Source organism: Phocoena sinus, chromosome 16 (assembly GCF_008692025.1).
Source record: "Phocoena sinus isolate mPhoSin1 chromosome 16, mPhoSin1.pri, whole genome shotgun sequence".
In the NCBI taxonomy this organism is placed as follows: domain Eukaryota; kingdom Metazoa; phylum Chordata; class Mammalia; order Artiodactyla; family Phocoenidae; genus Phocoena; species Phocoena sinus.
In genome coordinates, this window is record NC_045778.1 from 20948714 (window position 1) to 20963911 (window position 15198).

Here is a 15198-nt window from a genome sequence, read left to right on the forward strand (position 1 = left end):
CCCCCTCATCCCACTCTCGACGGGCTTCCTAGTGCCTGTAGTACAAAGTACAAAGTCTTTGGACACTGAAGGTATACAACTTAGGTTCGTCCACATTTGCAACCTTCGGGAACATTCGTGTACTCTAACTCATTTCCTTCTCTCCCTCGCATTTGACATACGTTCCTTCGTTTGCACTTTAACTTGCATTGATCTCGGTACCAGGACTGCCCTCCACTCTTACAGAAATTAGACTTGCTTGTTTTTTGGGTTTTGTTTTTGTTTTTCCCTAAAAGCTGTCACTAGGAACCTCGGTGGTATGCGAGTCTGCACAACCAAAAATTATTTATTAGGCGTCACTTGTTCGCGCAATTTTCAAGAATGCAAAGCAGTATTCAGAAAACAACCCGAAATCGGGTGCCTCAAGCGGCTGATGGGTCACTGAGATTACAAAATGGGAGACATTACAGGTGAGAGAAAATGCGAAAGCGAGAACAGGAAGCGAGGAGTGATCTGCAGGGAAACTTCAAGCATGAACAGCCTCCCCCTCGCCCCCAACGAGGGCCACGTTGGGGCGGCTGGGCCGGCAGTGCCAAAGCCGGGGGAAGGAGCCCCAGCCCAAGAACCTAAATCAGGGCCTGGTGGACACTCTTGTATCTTCCCAGCTGAGAAGCCCTACTATTTTTACCGCATAATGCAAACATGGTGGACAAGAAATGCCCTCCCCACGTTTGGCAGCCGAACCACGTGGCTCCCTTTCCACGCAGGTGACGCTGAGGTAGGGGCGGGGCCTTTACCGAACTTGTTCTTGGTGCGCCAGAGCAGCAGAGAACTTTTCCAAACCCCGACGCCACGGTTCCTGCAACACAGGACCACTATTGCCTCTTCACATCCTCCCCGAGAGAGCAGAAAGGTGACCTCTGAGGATCTGATAGTTTTATGGGAAGCAAAAAGGTGGAGTTCGCAACCTCTTTCTTTAACTGGACTACCTCCGGGCTCCTCTCCACCTCTCCCCCCAACAACCGGGCTTCCCACCAACGCGCAAGCGCACTTCCTGCCGTCCGCTCCAAGGCTGGGCCGACTCTCTTGTCTCGCGTGAGTGGGGCCTGCCGGTCTTCCTCGCTCTCGCTCCACCCCCTCCTCCTCGCTCGCTCTCTCCCATCCCCCCAAGCCAGTCGCTCTGCTGCGCAGCTCCCTTAGCGGTTGCCGCCGCCGGAGACGGTTGGAAGAACCGTTGTGGGAACGCTGCACGGGGCGGGCGACTTCTCCCTGCTCACGACCGGACCCCCTGAGCACCGGAGTCGGTGCTACTGTCGCCCGACAGGGTATCTGAAGTAAAAGGGGGTAGGTTGGGCTGGTGGTTTCGAGAGCGGAGTCGGGAGAAGGACGAAAGAGCGACTGGGAGGGGGTGGGGCTGCGGGGGGGAAGTGTGGAGGTCGCCGCTCGGAGGCGGCCAGGCTGCGCCTCCTAGGCGATCTCCCACTTCAAGGAGGGCGGCCTGCCGGGGGGAGGGTTTACTCAGGTGGAATTCAGTGAACGAAACCGAGTCCCGAAGTGGGGGGGTCATCCAGCACTTCTCCTTTCCCTGCTGGTTTGGCCTCCGCCATTTTGGGTACGGCGGCGCGGCCACCTCAGCTTCCCGCCCTTCTCCTCTCTTTCTGTTTTTTGCCCCTCAGCTTCCGAAAACTGATTTATAAGTCCGGGGGGTGGTTAAAGGTCCGTGGAAGGGATGAGGGTGGGGAAGGAAGCGAGCAGGGAAAGGCTGGGCACTTGGGCGGCGGGAGGATCTGGGCCGTCGGGCGCGCTCCCGATGGAAATGGCGCCAGATGGGCCTGGCCTCCCACCGCGGCCTCCCTTCCTCCGCAGTCTCGGCTGGGCTACCTGGGCCGGCGGGACTGCGAGTGACTTCTGACGCAGATTCCCAAGATGAGAGAGGCTGGAGCTGGGGGAGGAAAGCCAATGGCGACGAAGGCGCTCAACTCCCAAATCCAGGACAAAGGAGCCAGACGGCCTCCTTTGTAATTCCGCCGCCCGGTGGCGAAGGTTTTTAAGCCAGGCTTGGCTGCCGGGCGGGGAGGGGGGGAAGGGGCGTACTCTCCCTAGCTCTTTGGTCTCTAGGGCAGCTAGATAAACGAAAAGTCTCCGGGGCGGAATAAAGGACGCTTAGCCGGCCCTTATAGTCCAGATTTGGAACTTCGAAAAGAGTACGTACTCATTTTCCAAAGGGTTTTATTTTCCACGCTTCTCTTAAACGTATCGAAAGACTTTGTGGGTAATTGTTTTGTAAGCAGAAAAGCGGGTGACTTACCAGATAGGAATGTGAAATGGACTTATTTCAAATAGGTCGTCTGGATCCAGTGAACTGTGGAACCAGGCTTTTGGAACCTGTGGGCGGGGGTGGGATGGTTTAGCAGTGGTTTTGTGTAGTTTGGTAAATATTGATTGGGTTAGAATTTAAGTAAGGAGTTTTATTTTGGGGGAACGGTTGTTAAAACACAATCAGTGATGGCAAAACTGTGTATAGGAATTGAATGATTAAATCTCCAAGGGTTGGATTTTCTGCAGAGATTGTTTGGGGATTAAGGCTGTAGAAGTAAGATACTTCAAAATACAGTTAGGATTTATTTTCTTTTGGTAGCTAAGCATGTTTTCTATTTGGTGTAGGGCTGTAGTAACGTTTTGACCAAGAAAATAAGCCTGCTCAACAGAAAGACAAACTGCAAGTTCAGTCATGTGATGCTGTGATGATTTTCGGTCCTTAGAACAGTCGGAGAACTGGTTCTGTAATTTTCACTGAAGACCATACAAAAGGGACAGGCAGGCTATTTTTCCAGCTTTAAAAACAAAAAACTCTTCCTGTTGTTGAAGATGTTTTATGATTCTTGTGGACTTTGAAAAGACAGCCCAGAGTTTTCTATACTAGTTTCCTAGTATGTGATGTAACAGTTTCCCTGATTGGATTACTCTAGAAACCTTTTTTTCTGCCCTCTTTTTCATCTGCATCATAATCTGGAAATCCATCTAATTGCCTTTATATTTTTAATAACTGTGTTCTGGTGTTCTTGGCTGAACTGCAGTGGCTGGTAACATTGTTCTAGAGAAGAACTTGATCATTTTAGAGACCTCACCACCTTTAGGTACTAGAGGTGTCTCTAATTTTGTTTTTATTTGAAATTAATGATGGGACTTCCCTGGCGGTCCAGTGGTTAAGACGCCGCGCTCCTAATGCAGCGGGCACGGGTTCCATCCCTGGTCAGGGAACTAAGATCCCACATGCCTCATGGTGTGGCCAAAAAAAATTAAAAATTCAGTTAAGGAGCAAGCACAGTGAAAGGGAAATGATGTAAAATTACCATGTTAAGCATTTCATCACCACTTATTGACCAAATTTTGAAGTTCCTTCTCATCTTTTTAGCAGCAATGGACTACCATTTAGAAAGTTATTAATGCATCAAACTCTTACTGTATGTATTATACTTAGGAAAATAGTATATGCCTCTATGTTATAAAGGAATTTTATCTCTTGGCCTCTGTTAGATGCTTTTTCTTAACAGCTTTGGGATACAGTTCACATACCATAGACTTCACCCATTTAAAATCACACAACATGTGGTCTTTTGTGACTGGCTTTTTTCACTTAGCATAATGTTTAGGAAATTATATTTAAAATCTCATATAGAACTGACTGAAGTTATTTTAGTATTTCAACTGCTGGTATTTTAATTGGTGCTAACACTAGGAATTCTTTAAAAAGCATTGTGATTAGCCATGACGCTGTTACGAAGAAAGGTTGAGGTGGATTATCCTGAATAATTAGGAAATGCCATTTAGGTAGTTGCCGACAGCTTTATTAAGGTATTAGAGCAGATTGTCTTTTTTTATGTGTTTAGAGTTCGTCTTGGTTTTGTTTTGTAAATAGAATTCTAGGTTCAAATTTTGAGTTTTGAAGAGATAGTAGAGTATGGCTTTCTTTGTTGTGTACTCTTCATAAACATGGGATGGAAAGTCACCCTATAAAATAGTTTGTCTTCCGAATCTGCTTAATTTATCCTGATTTAGAATTGTGTTAACAGCTTGGTATTTTTTTATAGGCTATGTTTGTTGTTTTTATATAGGTCTCATTGATATAGGCTGATCCAAAAATCAGAACTAGTTTGCTTGCCTAGTATTTCTTGGAAAGTGCTAATAAGATTTATAGTAAAGATACGTCAGTTTTTGTTTTTGGTATTTGTTACTGAAACAGTACCTTTACGTTGAAAAAAAGGAATGTTCTAAATGAAATAAAACCACCATATCTACGGTCTTTTCACAACAGATTAGATTGGCTTTTCGAAGTTCTTAAGTTTTTCATGAGGAAGTTAATATTTGAGGTTAGAGTCTCCCTACTTTTTCCTATTCTGTTCTTAAATTCCCCTTTGTAGAAAACAGTTTTTAGGTTGCTGACAGTTTTTGTTAAGAAAACGATAAAGATCTCCAAAATGTCTCAATTTTTTTCTGCAAGTCTACTTTCAGGGTGACTCTAGAGCTATTTTTTTAATTGTCTAGCTAATCACATATCCTAGTAAACATTTCCAGAGACCCCTTTTTTTCTTCTTTCTCTCTGCTTTAGACAGTTCCTAAGGACACTTGAAAACTTAAGCCTTTGTTGACTTTGAAAAAGACTTGTTAACAGTCCTTATTTCCTTTCAAGATTCAGGGTGGTTTCCTATCCTTTAAGGTTCAGTTATTTTGTTTGTGGGCTATTTCATTAGTTTTACAGGGCCCCTTAAAATCCAATAACAATGGCCACCATTGAATGATTACCATGTTGCAGACCAAGCACGAATTCCTTAACAGTCCAGTGAGGTATAAGTACCACTGCTGCACTTTACAGTTAAATGCAGAGGTTAAGTAGTTTGCTTAAATTAAGTAGCCAGTGAGTGGCAGACTAGGGATTCAAACCCAGGGTTTCCTTTCTCTTAAAAGTTCTTCCCAGTTATTTTTGTGCATAATAATTAGTTGTAATGTCAGATAAAAATTTGCATTCCTATTTTGAACATCTGTGCCTAGAGTGGCACTTAGCGTTCAAAAAAAATAGGGAAACAAGTACCAGATGTGATTCACGTGATTCGTATGCCAGAGGTATTTGCTTAATAACCACATTTGGATAATTTCTACATTAGCTTGTTTTAAATGTGTGGATTCTAGGGAAAAAATTTTACTCTTTTGAGATGCTACCCCTAACAGTTGCACTGATAATTACATTGTGTGAAATTAAATATTAGTGAATACTGTTTATATGAAATATAATCCTCAAGCTTAAAGGAATCAAGTGAACAAATTGTTTTGTTTACAGGGGAGGAGGTGGTGAGGGAAAGGTTTGAAATATTCAGGTGAGTAGGATTCCTACAGCTGCATAGTGAAATTTATAAGATGTGGTAAGTTTCTGCAGCTGAAGGACTTCTGCATTAACCTCTTTAAAATGTTCGGGAATTTTAAAAGAAAAGATGATTGTCTCTTGGGAAGGGAATTTGGTGGATGGGTTCTTATTTTGGGGGGGAATGAGGGTGTCTGGTACCGTTTTTAATACTTTTTGAATGTGATTGCATTACTTTTTTTAAAGTTCTGTTTAAAGTAGTGAGTAAACTGGTTTTTAATATTACTGTCTTCAATAATTTCTAAACAGGTGGCTTCAAAAAACTGAAAGCCATTCACTTTTGAGTGCCTTTTTATCTCAGTTTTAAAAGTCAGCCTAATTAACTCAGTAATTGTAAAACTTGCTTTTGGGGAGTGTTTAAATCAGGTTTAAACACAGATAGGAATTTTTCCCCCTTCGAAAACAATTTGGTGTGTTCAGAATTATAGTGCATCTATTAAGTTGAGACTTTTAATACCATTTTTCCAACATCAAAGGAGGATACTCATTGTACTTGTGACTTAGGCTCTTACTGTGAATGAATGATGGTACTATATACAACTTTTGGGTAATTAAGTTTTAAAGAATTTGCATAACTATTCAAGTGAATAATAAAACGTGGAAAATTTGAGATGTGAGGAAGAGGCTAGAGTTGACATTAAGATGACAGGGTGAAGAAATAGAGTTTGAAGACTGATGGTGGAATTATGTAAGTTTTCTTAAAATTGGTTAATATATAATATTTGATACTTAGAAATTCAGTACTTTGGTGGTGGGGGGGGGGGTTCAGGTTTCACTGCCTTTTCGCAGTCTTTTTGTCTACCCCCAAATAGAAAGGTGTTGTACCGTTGTATCGTGATGCTGTCACTGAAGTCACTGAACCATAGTTAACATTTCTTGTTGTGCACCCACTGAGAGGTGTTTCTTCAGTACCTCTGGCAAGAGTGTATTTTGATTGACTGCTTTATGTGCTTGTTTATTTTTTATAGCATTTAAATCAAACGGTATTGAGATGGATTGGGTTATGAAACATAATGGTCCAAATGACGCTAGTGATGGGACAGTACGACTTCGTGGACTGCCATTTGGTTGCAGCAAAGAGGAAATAGTTCAGTTCTTTCAAGGTACCTCTAGTATTAGTCAAAGTTTAGTAGTATTTTAATTTTATATTTCTATTGCTCAGTTTTTAATTTGTAAAACCCATTTGTTTGGGGGACTTCTTGATTTGAGTATATCTGGGTTAATGTATTAAGTTACGAAATGTGCTCCAGTTAATATTCAATACAGAATGTTTAAAAATATATAAAACCTAGCCAATACGCAATAAACTTGAGAGTAATTATGTGTGATGAAATGAATCATGAATTAGCATATGGAGCGTAGTTAAGTTTGATTTTTTTTTTCCATGTAATATTAGGTGGGCTTTTAGAGTGTGTGTGTGTAATTTTAAAAGACGTTGGTCGCAGAGAAATTTTTATGTAATCCAATAATATTTGAAAAAAATCTTCCTTTTATATTATGGGGTGATGGGAAAACTAAGCTTTTTTGTTTTGTTTTGTTTAGACTTGTTTTAAATATTTGATTCAGATGGGAATGTTTCAGCCTTTAACACTGTTCCCCTTGATGGGGTTATTTGTCCTTGGGTTAAAGGGTTGGAAATCGTGCCAAATGGGATAACATTGACGATGGACTACCAGGGGAGAAGCACAGGGGAGGCCTTCGTGCAGTTTGCTTCAAAGGAGATAGCAGAAAATGCTCTGGGGAAACACAAGGAAAGAATAGGGCACAGGTGGGGATGGAGAGTTTGGGATGGTGTTAAATTTTTATTTTTGGGGGTTGTGGGTCACTATTGCTTAAATGGGGGGGTAACAGTAACATTTTTCTGGGGTAGTTTAAAAGAATTGATAATTATCTAAATTTAACTTGGAAACTACAGATTTGGGTGGGGAATTAATGCTATAATAGTTTGCTTAAATTAAAATTAGATTGTTTCCATTTTTTGTAGGATGTTGTTGATAAATGCTTTTGTATAATCACCTGTTTTCTCTAAACACCTATTACATACTAAAGGAAACAAGCTTAAAATTATATTTTGTGAATTGTTTTCAAATGATTTGTATGTAAAACTTAAATATTAATTATTTAAGTTTGTAGGTGTAAAAAATGTTAACTTTTGATGTATTTAGGCAATTTAAATTGGGTTATATCTAGATGTAGAAAAACTTACTGCATTTTGCCCAATATTTTATTTACTCTAGTACGTTTATGCTGAAACCTGTACCTTAAACCATTTTCAAATAGGTATATTGAGATCTTCAGAAGTAGCAGGAGTGAAATCAAAGGATTTTATGATCCACCAAGAAGATTGCTGGGCCAGCGACCGGGACCATATGATAGACCAATAGGAGGAAGAGGGGGTTATTATGGAGCTGGGCGTGGAAGTATGTATGACAGAATGCGACGAGGAGGTGATGGATATGATGGTGGTATGTGTATCTAATGAACAAAGGTTCTGTTGTCATTTTCTTAATGTTCCTGACACTTTGTCAAGAAATACAGAAATGGCAGTAATTCAGTACCTACTAGGTTTTAAAACCTGTTCATGAAAAGATGGATTCCCATGGCCAGCTATGGGACTTGATTGATGCACATATTGGCACCTGGTTTACTTAACACAAAAATTTTTTAAAGATTGTTACGTTTTGACATTTTCTGTTTGGCATCAGGGTGAAAATTAATTTTGATGTCTAAATGTATCCTTTTCATATTTTTAATTTCCACTAAGTGTTAACTGATTTTTTCATATGCACTAAGTAGGAAGTTGCAAACTTTGTGGGAGGGCGGAGTTGCCAGACTGCTTGCCACAAAACATGCTTTTGTAAACTGGATTACAGAATTTGTCTCTTCAAAGCTTATTCGTGTATTTCTCCTTAAATTACACAGGTTATGGAGGTTTTGATGACTATGGTGGCTATAATAATTATGGCTATGGAAATGATGGCTTTGATGACAGAATGAGAGATGGAAGAGGTAAAATATATATTAAAGACATAGTCATTTTTAGGTGAATTTCAGTATTTGCTTTACATGCACTTAGTGGTAATATAGGTGACTTGTATACAAAAGTCAACTCAGGCATATTTCAGTGCATTCCTGCATAGGGCTTTATACAGATGTATACTTACAGGAAAATTCTCCATTTGATATTTAGAACAACTGTAAGTATTAAGATTTCTTGGGATTGTCAAAGAAAGGGGTGTAAATAGGAAAAGGTGTGTATAGGGAAGAAATAATCTTTGGAAATCTTATTCTCTAGGTATGGGAGGACATGGCTATGGTGGAGCTGGTGATGCAAGCTCAGGTTTTCATGGTGGTCATTTTGTACATATGAGGGGATTACCTTTCCGTGCAACTGAAAATGACATCGCTAATGTGAGTAATTTTGGTAATTTATTAGTTACTTTATGCATAATCATAGTCTCTAAAATTTGAAAACTCTTTAATGTACTCATCTTTGTCGTTTTAGTTTTAATGTCAAAAATCCCTTTAAAAGGAAAATACATATGTCCTTACCTTCACTAGTTGATGAATGTGTGTCTGTTGTGTGCCAGCCTACATAGGATTCAAGCAAGTTAAAAGCTACATTTATAAAGTCCAGTTAATTCGTGAAAGACTGACGAGCAGAGTGGTGCTGACTGGAAGATTTTCCTTGTGTCAAGTTTTGAAAGTGTTGTAAATATGTGATAAGTCAGTAAGTTTTAGTGGTGTGGTTTAGCTTTCTAGGCTTATGTGATAATCAGAAATTGAACTGAAAATAATGGTAGTAGATGCTGCTATTACTGATTTGAAAATGGTTTGTTTCAAATTGGTTAGAGAATCGGCAAATTTTGGCCCATGGGGCCAAGTCAGCCACTGAGTAGTTGTGATAGAGACCCAGTGGCCTACAAAGCTGAGGGTGTTTATTTATCAGCTAGCACTTAAAGAAAAATTTTGCTGTTGATCTTACTGAGAACCAATTGGACTAAGTTCCAGGTGCCTTTTGGGGTCACTTAAATCTGGTTAACTTGTGATTAGAACTAAATGATGTATTTTGGGAGCTCTGCATATACAGTGGGTAGGTTTATCAAACTCCATTGTTCTGAGTCATTTAACACCGAATTTCTCTGCATATGTCAGTCTCAGGTGACTTTTTTCAAACAATTTTGAAATACCTTTCTTGGGAGTGGGCTAGGGGAGCTTACTCTTCTCCCTCTCAGTATAGTAAGGAAAATATGGCTTTTTCATTTGTTTAAGGTAAACTATTCTCTAACTTAGAAATGTTTTCTAAATTTAATATCCTCTGGCTTATTTTAAAAGAGATCTCTTCTTTTGCATTTGTTTTAATATACTTAAAACCAAAGTGTGGTAATTGGCTTTCAATAATTTATATAGAAAAGTAAAATAAGTGTTTTCTTTAGTTCTTCTCACCACTAAATCCAATCCGAGTGCATATTGATATTGGAGCTGATGGCAGAGCAACAGGAGAAGCAGATGTAGAGTTTGTGACACATGAAGATGCAGTAGCTGCCATGTCTAAAGATAAGAATAACATGCGTAAGTGGTATAACTTTCTTATTTGTGATTCCTCAAATGTAAGAGGTTCTGGGATCTGTAGGTAACTCTTAGCAGTCTGGGGCCTGAAACCATGTGGCCTCTAATAAGTTCAGACTTCAGTGGCTTCCTAGGGGGCTTTTTATTGAAGTTTACTCAGACTCTTAATACTTGACAGATTATTAGAGTTTAAGTTACTAAAGAGAAAAAAATACGTATGTTTTTTGTACTTGCCTGAGTTTCTTGCCATTTGCAAATTGTTTAACGTATTCGTTGATAACTTGGGTAACTTATTCCTGCATGTCATCAAATCTGTTTTTAAGCCATTAAATTTTCAACTCCACTAGTGATTCCCAAATCTGGCCACACATCAGTCATTTGATATTAATAAGTTGTTCCAGACCCTACCCTCAAGCTACCCTCAATATTCTAATTCAATACTATGAATGGGCCTGGAATATATTTTTAAGACATATACCAGTAGGTTCTAAAATAATGTCAGCCCTTTTATAGATAAGGAAACTGAGGTGTCAAACACTTGTTACTTGTTCAAGCTTAAACAGTTTGAACAAAACTTAGATTTTAGTCCTATCTGGCCTTCACTTTGTCACTCCACTAGGAATTTGCAAGCATACTTTTTCAAGTTAGTATCAGCCATTCAACCTTTTCACACTTCTGCTGATAAATTTGATCCATCATTCCTTTCTCCCACATTACTTTTTTTCCCCTAAAGAACATCGATACATTGAACTCTTCTTGAATTCAACTCCTGGAGGCGGCTCTGGAATGGGAGGTTCTGGAATGGGAGCCTATGGCAGAGATGGAATGGGTATGTAAAGTTTTTAAAATAAGCTGACTTAGACACTTAGCAATCAGTCTCAAACTTTTTTTCTTTTTTTTAAAGATAATCAGGGAGGCTATGGATCTGTTGGAAGAATGGGAATGGGGAACAATTACAGTGGAGGATATGGTACTCCAGATGGCCTGGGTGGTTATGGTAAGTGTCTGATTACTCTGGTTCAGTTTGTGTTAGTCCCCTTATGTGGTGCAGAGTTAAAGTTCATTTATTGTTCTTTTTAAAAAAAATATTTATTTACTTATTTGGTTGCGCTGGGCCTTATTAGTTGCAGCAGGTGGGCTCCTTAGTTGTGGTTCACTGGCTCCTTAATTGCAGCATGCTTGTGGGATCTAGTTCCCTGACCAGGGATTGAACCTGGGCCCCCTCTATTGGGAGCGTGGAGTCTTACTGTGCCACCAGTGAAGTCCCTTTTTTTTTTTGTTTTCTTTTTTAATTGGAGTATAGTTGATTTACAATGTTGTGTATATTTTTAATATCTTACGCATTTATATCTTCTAAACGGTTCTTAATGTCTTTTTTTCCCTAAGGCCGTGGTGGTGGAGGCAGTGGCGGTTACTATGGGCAAGGTGGCATGAGTGGAGGTGGATGGCGTGGGATGTACTGAAGCATAACCACCGATATAAAAGTCCTGACAACAGCATCTGGTCTACTAGACTTTCTTACAGATTTAATTTCTTTTGTATTTTAAGAACTTTATAATGACTGAAGGAATGTGTTTTCAAACTATTATTTGGTAAAGCAACAGATTGTGATGGGAAAATCTGTTTTCTGTAGGTTTTATTTGTTGCATACTTTGACTTAAAAAAATAAATTTTTATATTCAAACCACTGATGTTGATACTTTTTATATACTAGCTACTCCTGAGGATGTGCTGCTTTCATAAGATTTGGGTTGATGTATTTTACTATTAGCTCTACAAGAAGTAGTTTAGTGTAATCTTAGAGGACAGTGGTTCACCTCTGCATAAACTACAAGTCTTAATAAGCAGACATCTAGAATAGAGCTTGGAAAATAATTAGTGTAACTCTTTAATAATTTCTCCTTGACAATACTGTAAATATAAAACCTTAAAGATGAATTTAGGTGGCTTCAGGAGTATAAATTCAGCTAATTCTATATTCTTTTTCAAAAGTCATTTATCAGGCATAGCTCTGAAGTGTTAATGATCTAAGAGGTATCTGGCTATATGAATATTCATAATTGTGTTACCTGCAGATGGGAGTGTTTAAAGTTTAAATTCTAGCCCTAGATTTTAGAATAAATCCCCTCAGCACTTGACTGACGTGCCAAAAAAATGTTTCCCAAAAGTGATAGTTGTAAGTTCTCAAAATGTCTTAGACTAAGTTAAGGTTCTCAGTGACATGAGCATTCAGTGCAAGTACAAAGATATTTACCATGGAGTATAATTAATTCTCACAGATGTATTTTCAGCTTCCAGCCCAATAGTTAAAGCATATGGTTTTTTAATAACAACTGTATAGATGACTACTTTAAAAAAAAATGTAAGACACAAGTCCATGTCTTGAGAGTCTTGCGACTGGATTTTGCATCTGATGACATGTTTGGAGTTTTAGAGCCATTGTGTTAAAAAATTATATGTAGCAAGGAAAAGGTGCTTTTTTACTTTTAATCCCTTTGATCAATATGGCTTTTTTCCAAATTGGCTAATGGATCAAAATGAAACCTGTCAATGTGAATTCAGTTATTGAACTTGTTACTTGTTTTTGCTAGAAATGTTATTAATGTAATAAATATCATTGTGGGAGATAAGAGTAATGGCGTCTGTCCTAGAATGCTTTGTGTCAGTTACTGATTATAAATCAAATTGGTAGAAGGTACTGTGTCTAATTGAAGATTAGACAGAGTGACTAAGGAATGATTTCTCCTTGTTAGAGAAGGCAGCTTGATAATGTAAGTGGAGCCTGTCGACTGGAGTAGTGATTCATCTTATTGCCTGTACTCCCTTAATTACCTATTTAAGTACTAGGCTCATACCACTTTTTAAAAAAAGATGACGTGCTTTTATTTCCCCAGGATTACCCTATTAAAACGTACGCCTTCTAAAGTGGGCTAATTTTTCAGATCTTTTATTTATATAAAATTCACATTTTAAAACTGTGGATAGAAGAATTACAATCACAATTCCTTGGCACCATGATAGCATTACTGTGGTAGTACTCCTAGATGAGGGAATGGTATGTGAAGTTCACAAAGTACAAACTGACAGTTCTGTAACATAAAATCCAAAATAAGTAGAATGGTTTCTAGATAAAAGTCAAAACAAAATGGAGCAACTTGTATTACTGTCATAAAAGCCTGCCTACAAACAGCCCAAATCAACGGTGATGACATGAGTTTTGAGTGGCAAAGAATTTAAAGGGGGACTAAAAATCGTGGTTTATTTGTTGAATGAAACCAGCCTTGGAATTTAAGAAAATCACATTTTAAATTTAAGCAGTTATAAAAAACAGTATTAGAAACTTTTCATTTTTGCTTATTCTCATTTTCAGCAATCATAAAAATGTTAATCCAATCCCATCAGTACAAAATAGTTCCAAGAATATAATTCATGTCTCATATTCCTATCAGAGCATTAAGGACCACCTATAAATCAGTATGTCAGTTCAAACTGAACACTGAAAACTGGATTAGGGAGAAGATAAATCCGAAAGTAAAACAATGGTTTCATACTTTGGCAATTTAGAAAGTTAAATAATTTTAAACTTCAATGGAAGAATGTACTCTGAGGAAACAATTCTATAGAATAAGCAACCATATCCTAGCGGGGAGGGAGGTAGCCATGATTCATTAATGCTCTTAGGAGTAATGTAGATACCTATGACATGTTTAAAAGGTTCTCAGACTTAAAGTGCATGATTTAAATTAGGCTTAAAAGTAGAACCCCAAGTGGTGAGGCTGTTCAAATGGTTAATTATACAAGGGTAACTGGATTAAATTCTTGCTATGGCAGGGATTAGTGTTTATTGACGTTCATGCTTTAAATAGTTCAAATATGAATTTAATGGCAGGGCTGAAACTACATCTTTACCCTAGGCCCTGGCTTGGAGGTGCTCAGTAAATGGTAAATATTTTATTCTGTACATATACTGTAGGAGTAGACTGCTACAGTGTAATGCTTCCTAAAAGTTAGTGGAATGGAAACATAATACAGAATTTTTTTACTCAAGACTGTCATATTAAAAGCAAAGTTTTATTGCACTTTAGACTTCTTAAATGCTTAGGCGAGAATCAAATCAGCCTGTAATCCCTGCTACTACATTTTTTTTCTGGGGAAGGGTTTATGTTTTGACTTTCAAAGGGGGTGTGAGTCCTCCCGAAGAAGTGCATATGGAATTTTAACTTACTTTCAAAATAAAAAGTTTTCAGGCAAAATAATACCTCTGTAACGCACTGTTATCTGAAAGTTATCAGCAAATGTCACATTGACTTTTTAGAGAAGGAAGGCCTTTTCTAACGCAAAATGGGCAGAGGAAGGCAGAGCAAATAAATATTGTGAAATCTTACCATGGTAATGAAAAATGTGTTGAAATATAAATGCTTCTAAAATGTGCATTTCCAATTTTTCAGAACTGTGAAGCTTTAAAGTGCATTAAGAAAATTACAGGCACCATCAAATATCAGTTTGACAATCTGGAGAATAAAACAATCTGAATTCAGCCCTATTTTTAAGGTCTTTACAAAATAAGGCAAATGTGTTAGCTATGCTATCTGACCTCTCAATGGTATTAAGAAAAGAGTTACATGATTACTACATCAGGAAATAGGATAAAGTTACTGTAAAGCATGCCCTATCAAATTCTTTCTGAATTACAGTGGGGGAGGAAATGTCAAATTATACAATTTATAATTCCCGTGAGTTGAATATGTGGACAGTAAAACTGGTACCAGTGCTGTCTGAAAGCTGCTTAAGAGGGACTGTCTGAATACACTGTATACACGTTCATACATAACATTCATCGTAGGTACTTTTCATACATAAGAATTTAGTTCTGGAGTATTATGGCAAGTTAGATGAGCATCTTTGAATCAGTAATGCGTGACAGGAATCACAAACCCGTACTGGCTTTGGTGAAGAAGGCAAAGGCAGTTCGTTGTCAGAGCAAGCATTACAGAAAATTTCCCCACAGTTTCTACAGTGGTGCTATTAAATGGAAAAATCAGAGAAAAAAATTTTGAATAAAATTAGCCATATTTGCAACATAACTTTTGGACTCACTTCCTATCTCCCTTACCTTTCTCTTAGAGAGTGAGAATTCCTTTTCACAAAGTTTACAATGTGTTGCTTCTTTGTCTTTCAACCAAACCAGTCCCTAGTAGGAAAAATACAAATATTAATGCTCAAGTTGGTAACAA

General features: G+C 38.4%; 3 protein-coding genes across 16 annotated transcripts in view; 1 reads left to right on the forward strand and 2 right to left on the reverse strand.

The window, feature by feature from the left end:
- The window catches only part of PBLD (phenazine biosynthesis like protein domain containing), a 36804-nt gene extending 34625 nt beyond the window's left edge, over positions 1 to 2179 (reverse strand). The window contains exon 1 of one of the 2 annotated variants that reach the window (XM_032608825.1): positions 1861 to 2179. The gene's annotated coding sequence lies outside the window, so the exon portion shown is untranslated. Of the gene's footprint in view, positions 1 to 776; positions 1022 to 1860 lie in introns of those variants that run through there. The other variant, XM_032608824.1, reaches the window with a different exon arrangement.
- On the forward strand, positions 786 to 12600 carry HNRNPH3 (heterogeneous nuclear ribonucleoprotein H3). Of its 9 annotated transcripts, none has more exons than XM_032608813.1 (10): positions 786 to 892; positions 6364 to 6498; positions 7025 to 7163; positions 7676 to 7860; positions 8318 to 8404; positions 8691 to 8806; positions 9832 to 9967; positions 10698 to 10793; positions 10869 to 10961; positions 11351 to 11644. In XM_032608813.1, the coding sequence occupies exons 2-10, from the start codon at positions 6387 to 6389 to the stop codon at positions 11425 to 11427; spliced, it is 1041 nt and encodes a 346-aa protein (XP_032464704.1). In that variant the 5' UTR covers positions 786 to 892; positions 6364 to 6386; the 3' UTR covers positions 11428 to 11644. The 9 variants fall into 9 exon arrangements, with proteins under 9 accessions (XP_032464704.1, XP_032464703.1, XP_032464707.1 ...); XM_032608812.1 differs by lacking the exon at positions 786 to 892 and adding an exon at positions 1077 to 1323 and having other exon boundaries at positions 11351 to 12596; XM_032608816.1 differs by lacking the exon at positions 786 to 892 and adding an exon at positions 1109 to 1304.
- Positions 12601 to 12895: 295 nt separating this feature from the next.
- RUFY2 (RUN and FYVE domain containing 2) overlaps positions 12896 to 15198 on the reverse strand; it is a 54688-nt gene continuing 52385 nt past the window's right edge. For 4 of the 5 annotated variants that reach the window (XM_032608805.1, XM_032608808.1, XM_032608804.1 and 1 more), the window contains 2 exons: positions 15078 to 15155; positions 12896 to 14986 (listed from right to left, as the gene is read on the reverse strand). In XM_032608805.1, coding sequence (XP_032464696.1) covers positions 14843 to 14986; positions 15078 to 15155 — 222 coding nt within the window. In that variant the 3' untranslated portion in view covers positions 12896 to 14842. Of the gene's footprint in view, positions 15156 to 15198 lie in introns of all 5 variants that reach the window. The other variant, XR_004346269.1, reaches the window with a different exon arrangement.

Excerpts from the sequence above, each read along its gene's own strand:
- HNRNPH3 (XM_032608813.1), top strand. The coding sequence starts at position 6,387 with ATGGATTGGGTTATGAAACATAATGGTCCAAATGACGCTAGTGATGGG. Across the intron at positions 9,968-10,697 it reads TAAAGATAAGAATAACATGC|AACATCGATACATTGAACTC; the intron begins GTAAGTGGTATA and ends TTTCCCCTAAAG. Across the intron at positions 10,962-11,350 it reads AGATGGCCTGGGTGGTTATG|GCCGTGGTGGTGGAGGCAGT; the intron begins GTAAGTGTCTGA and ends TTTTTCCCTAAG.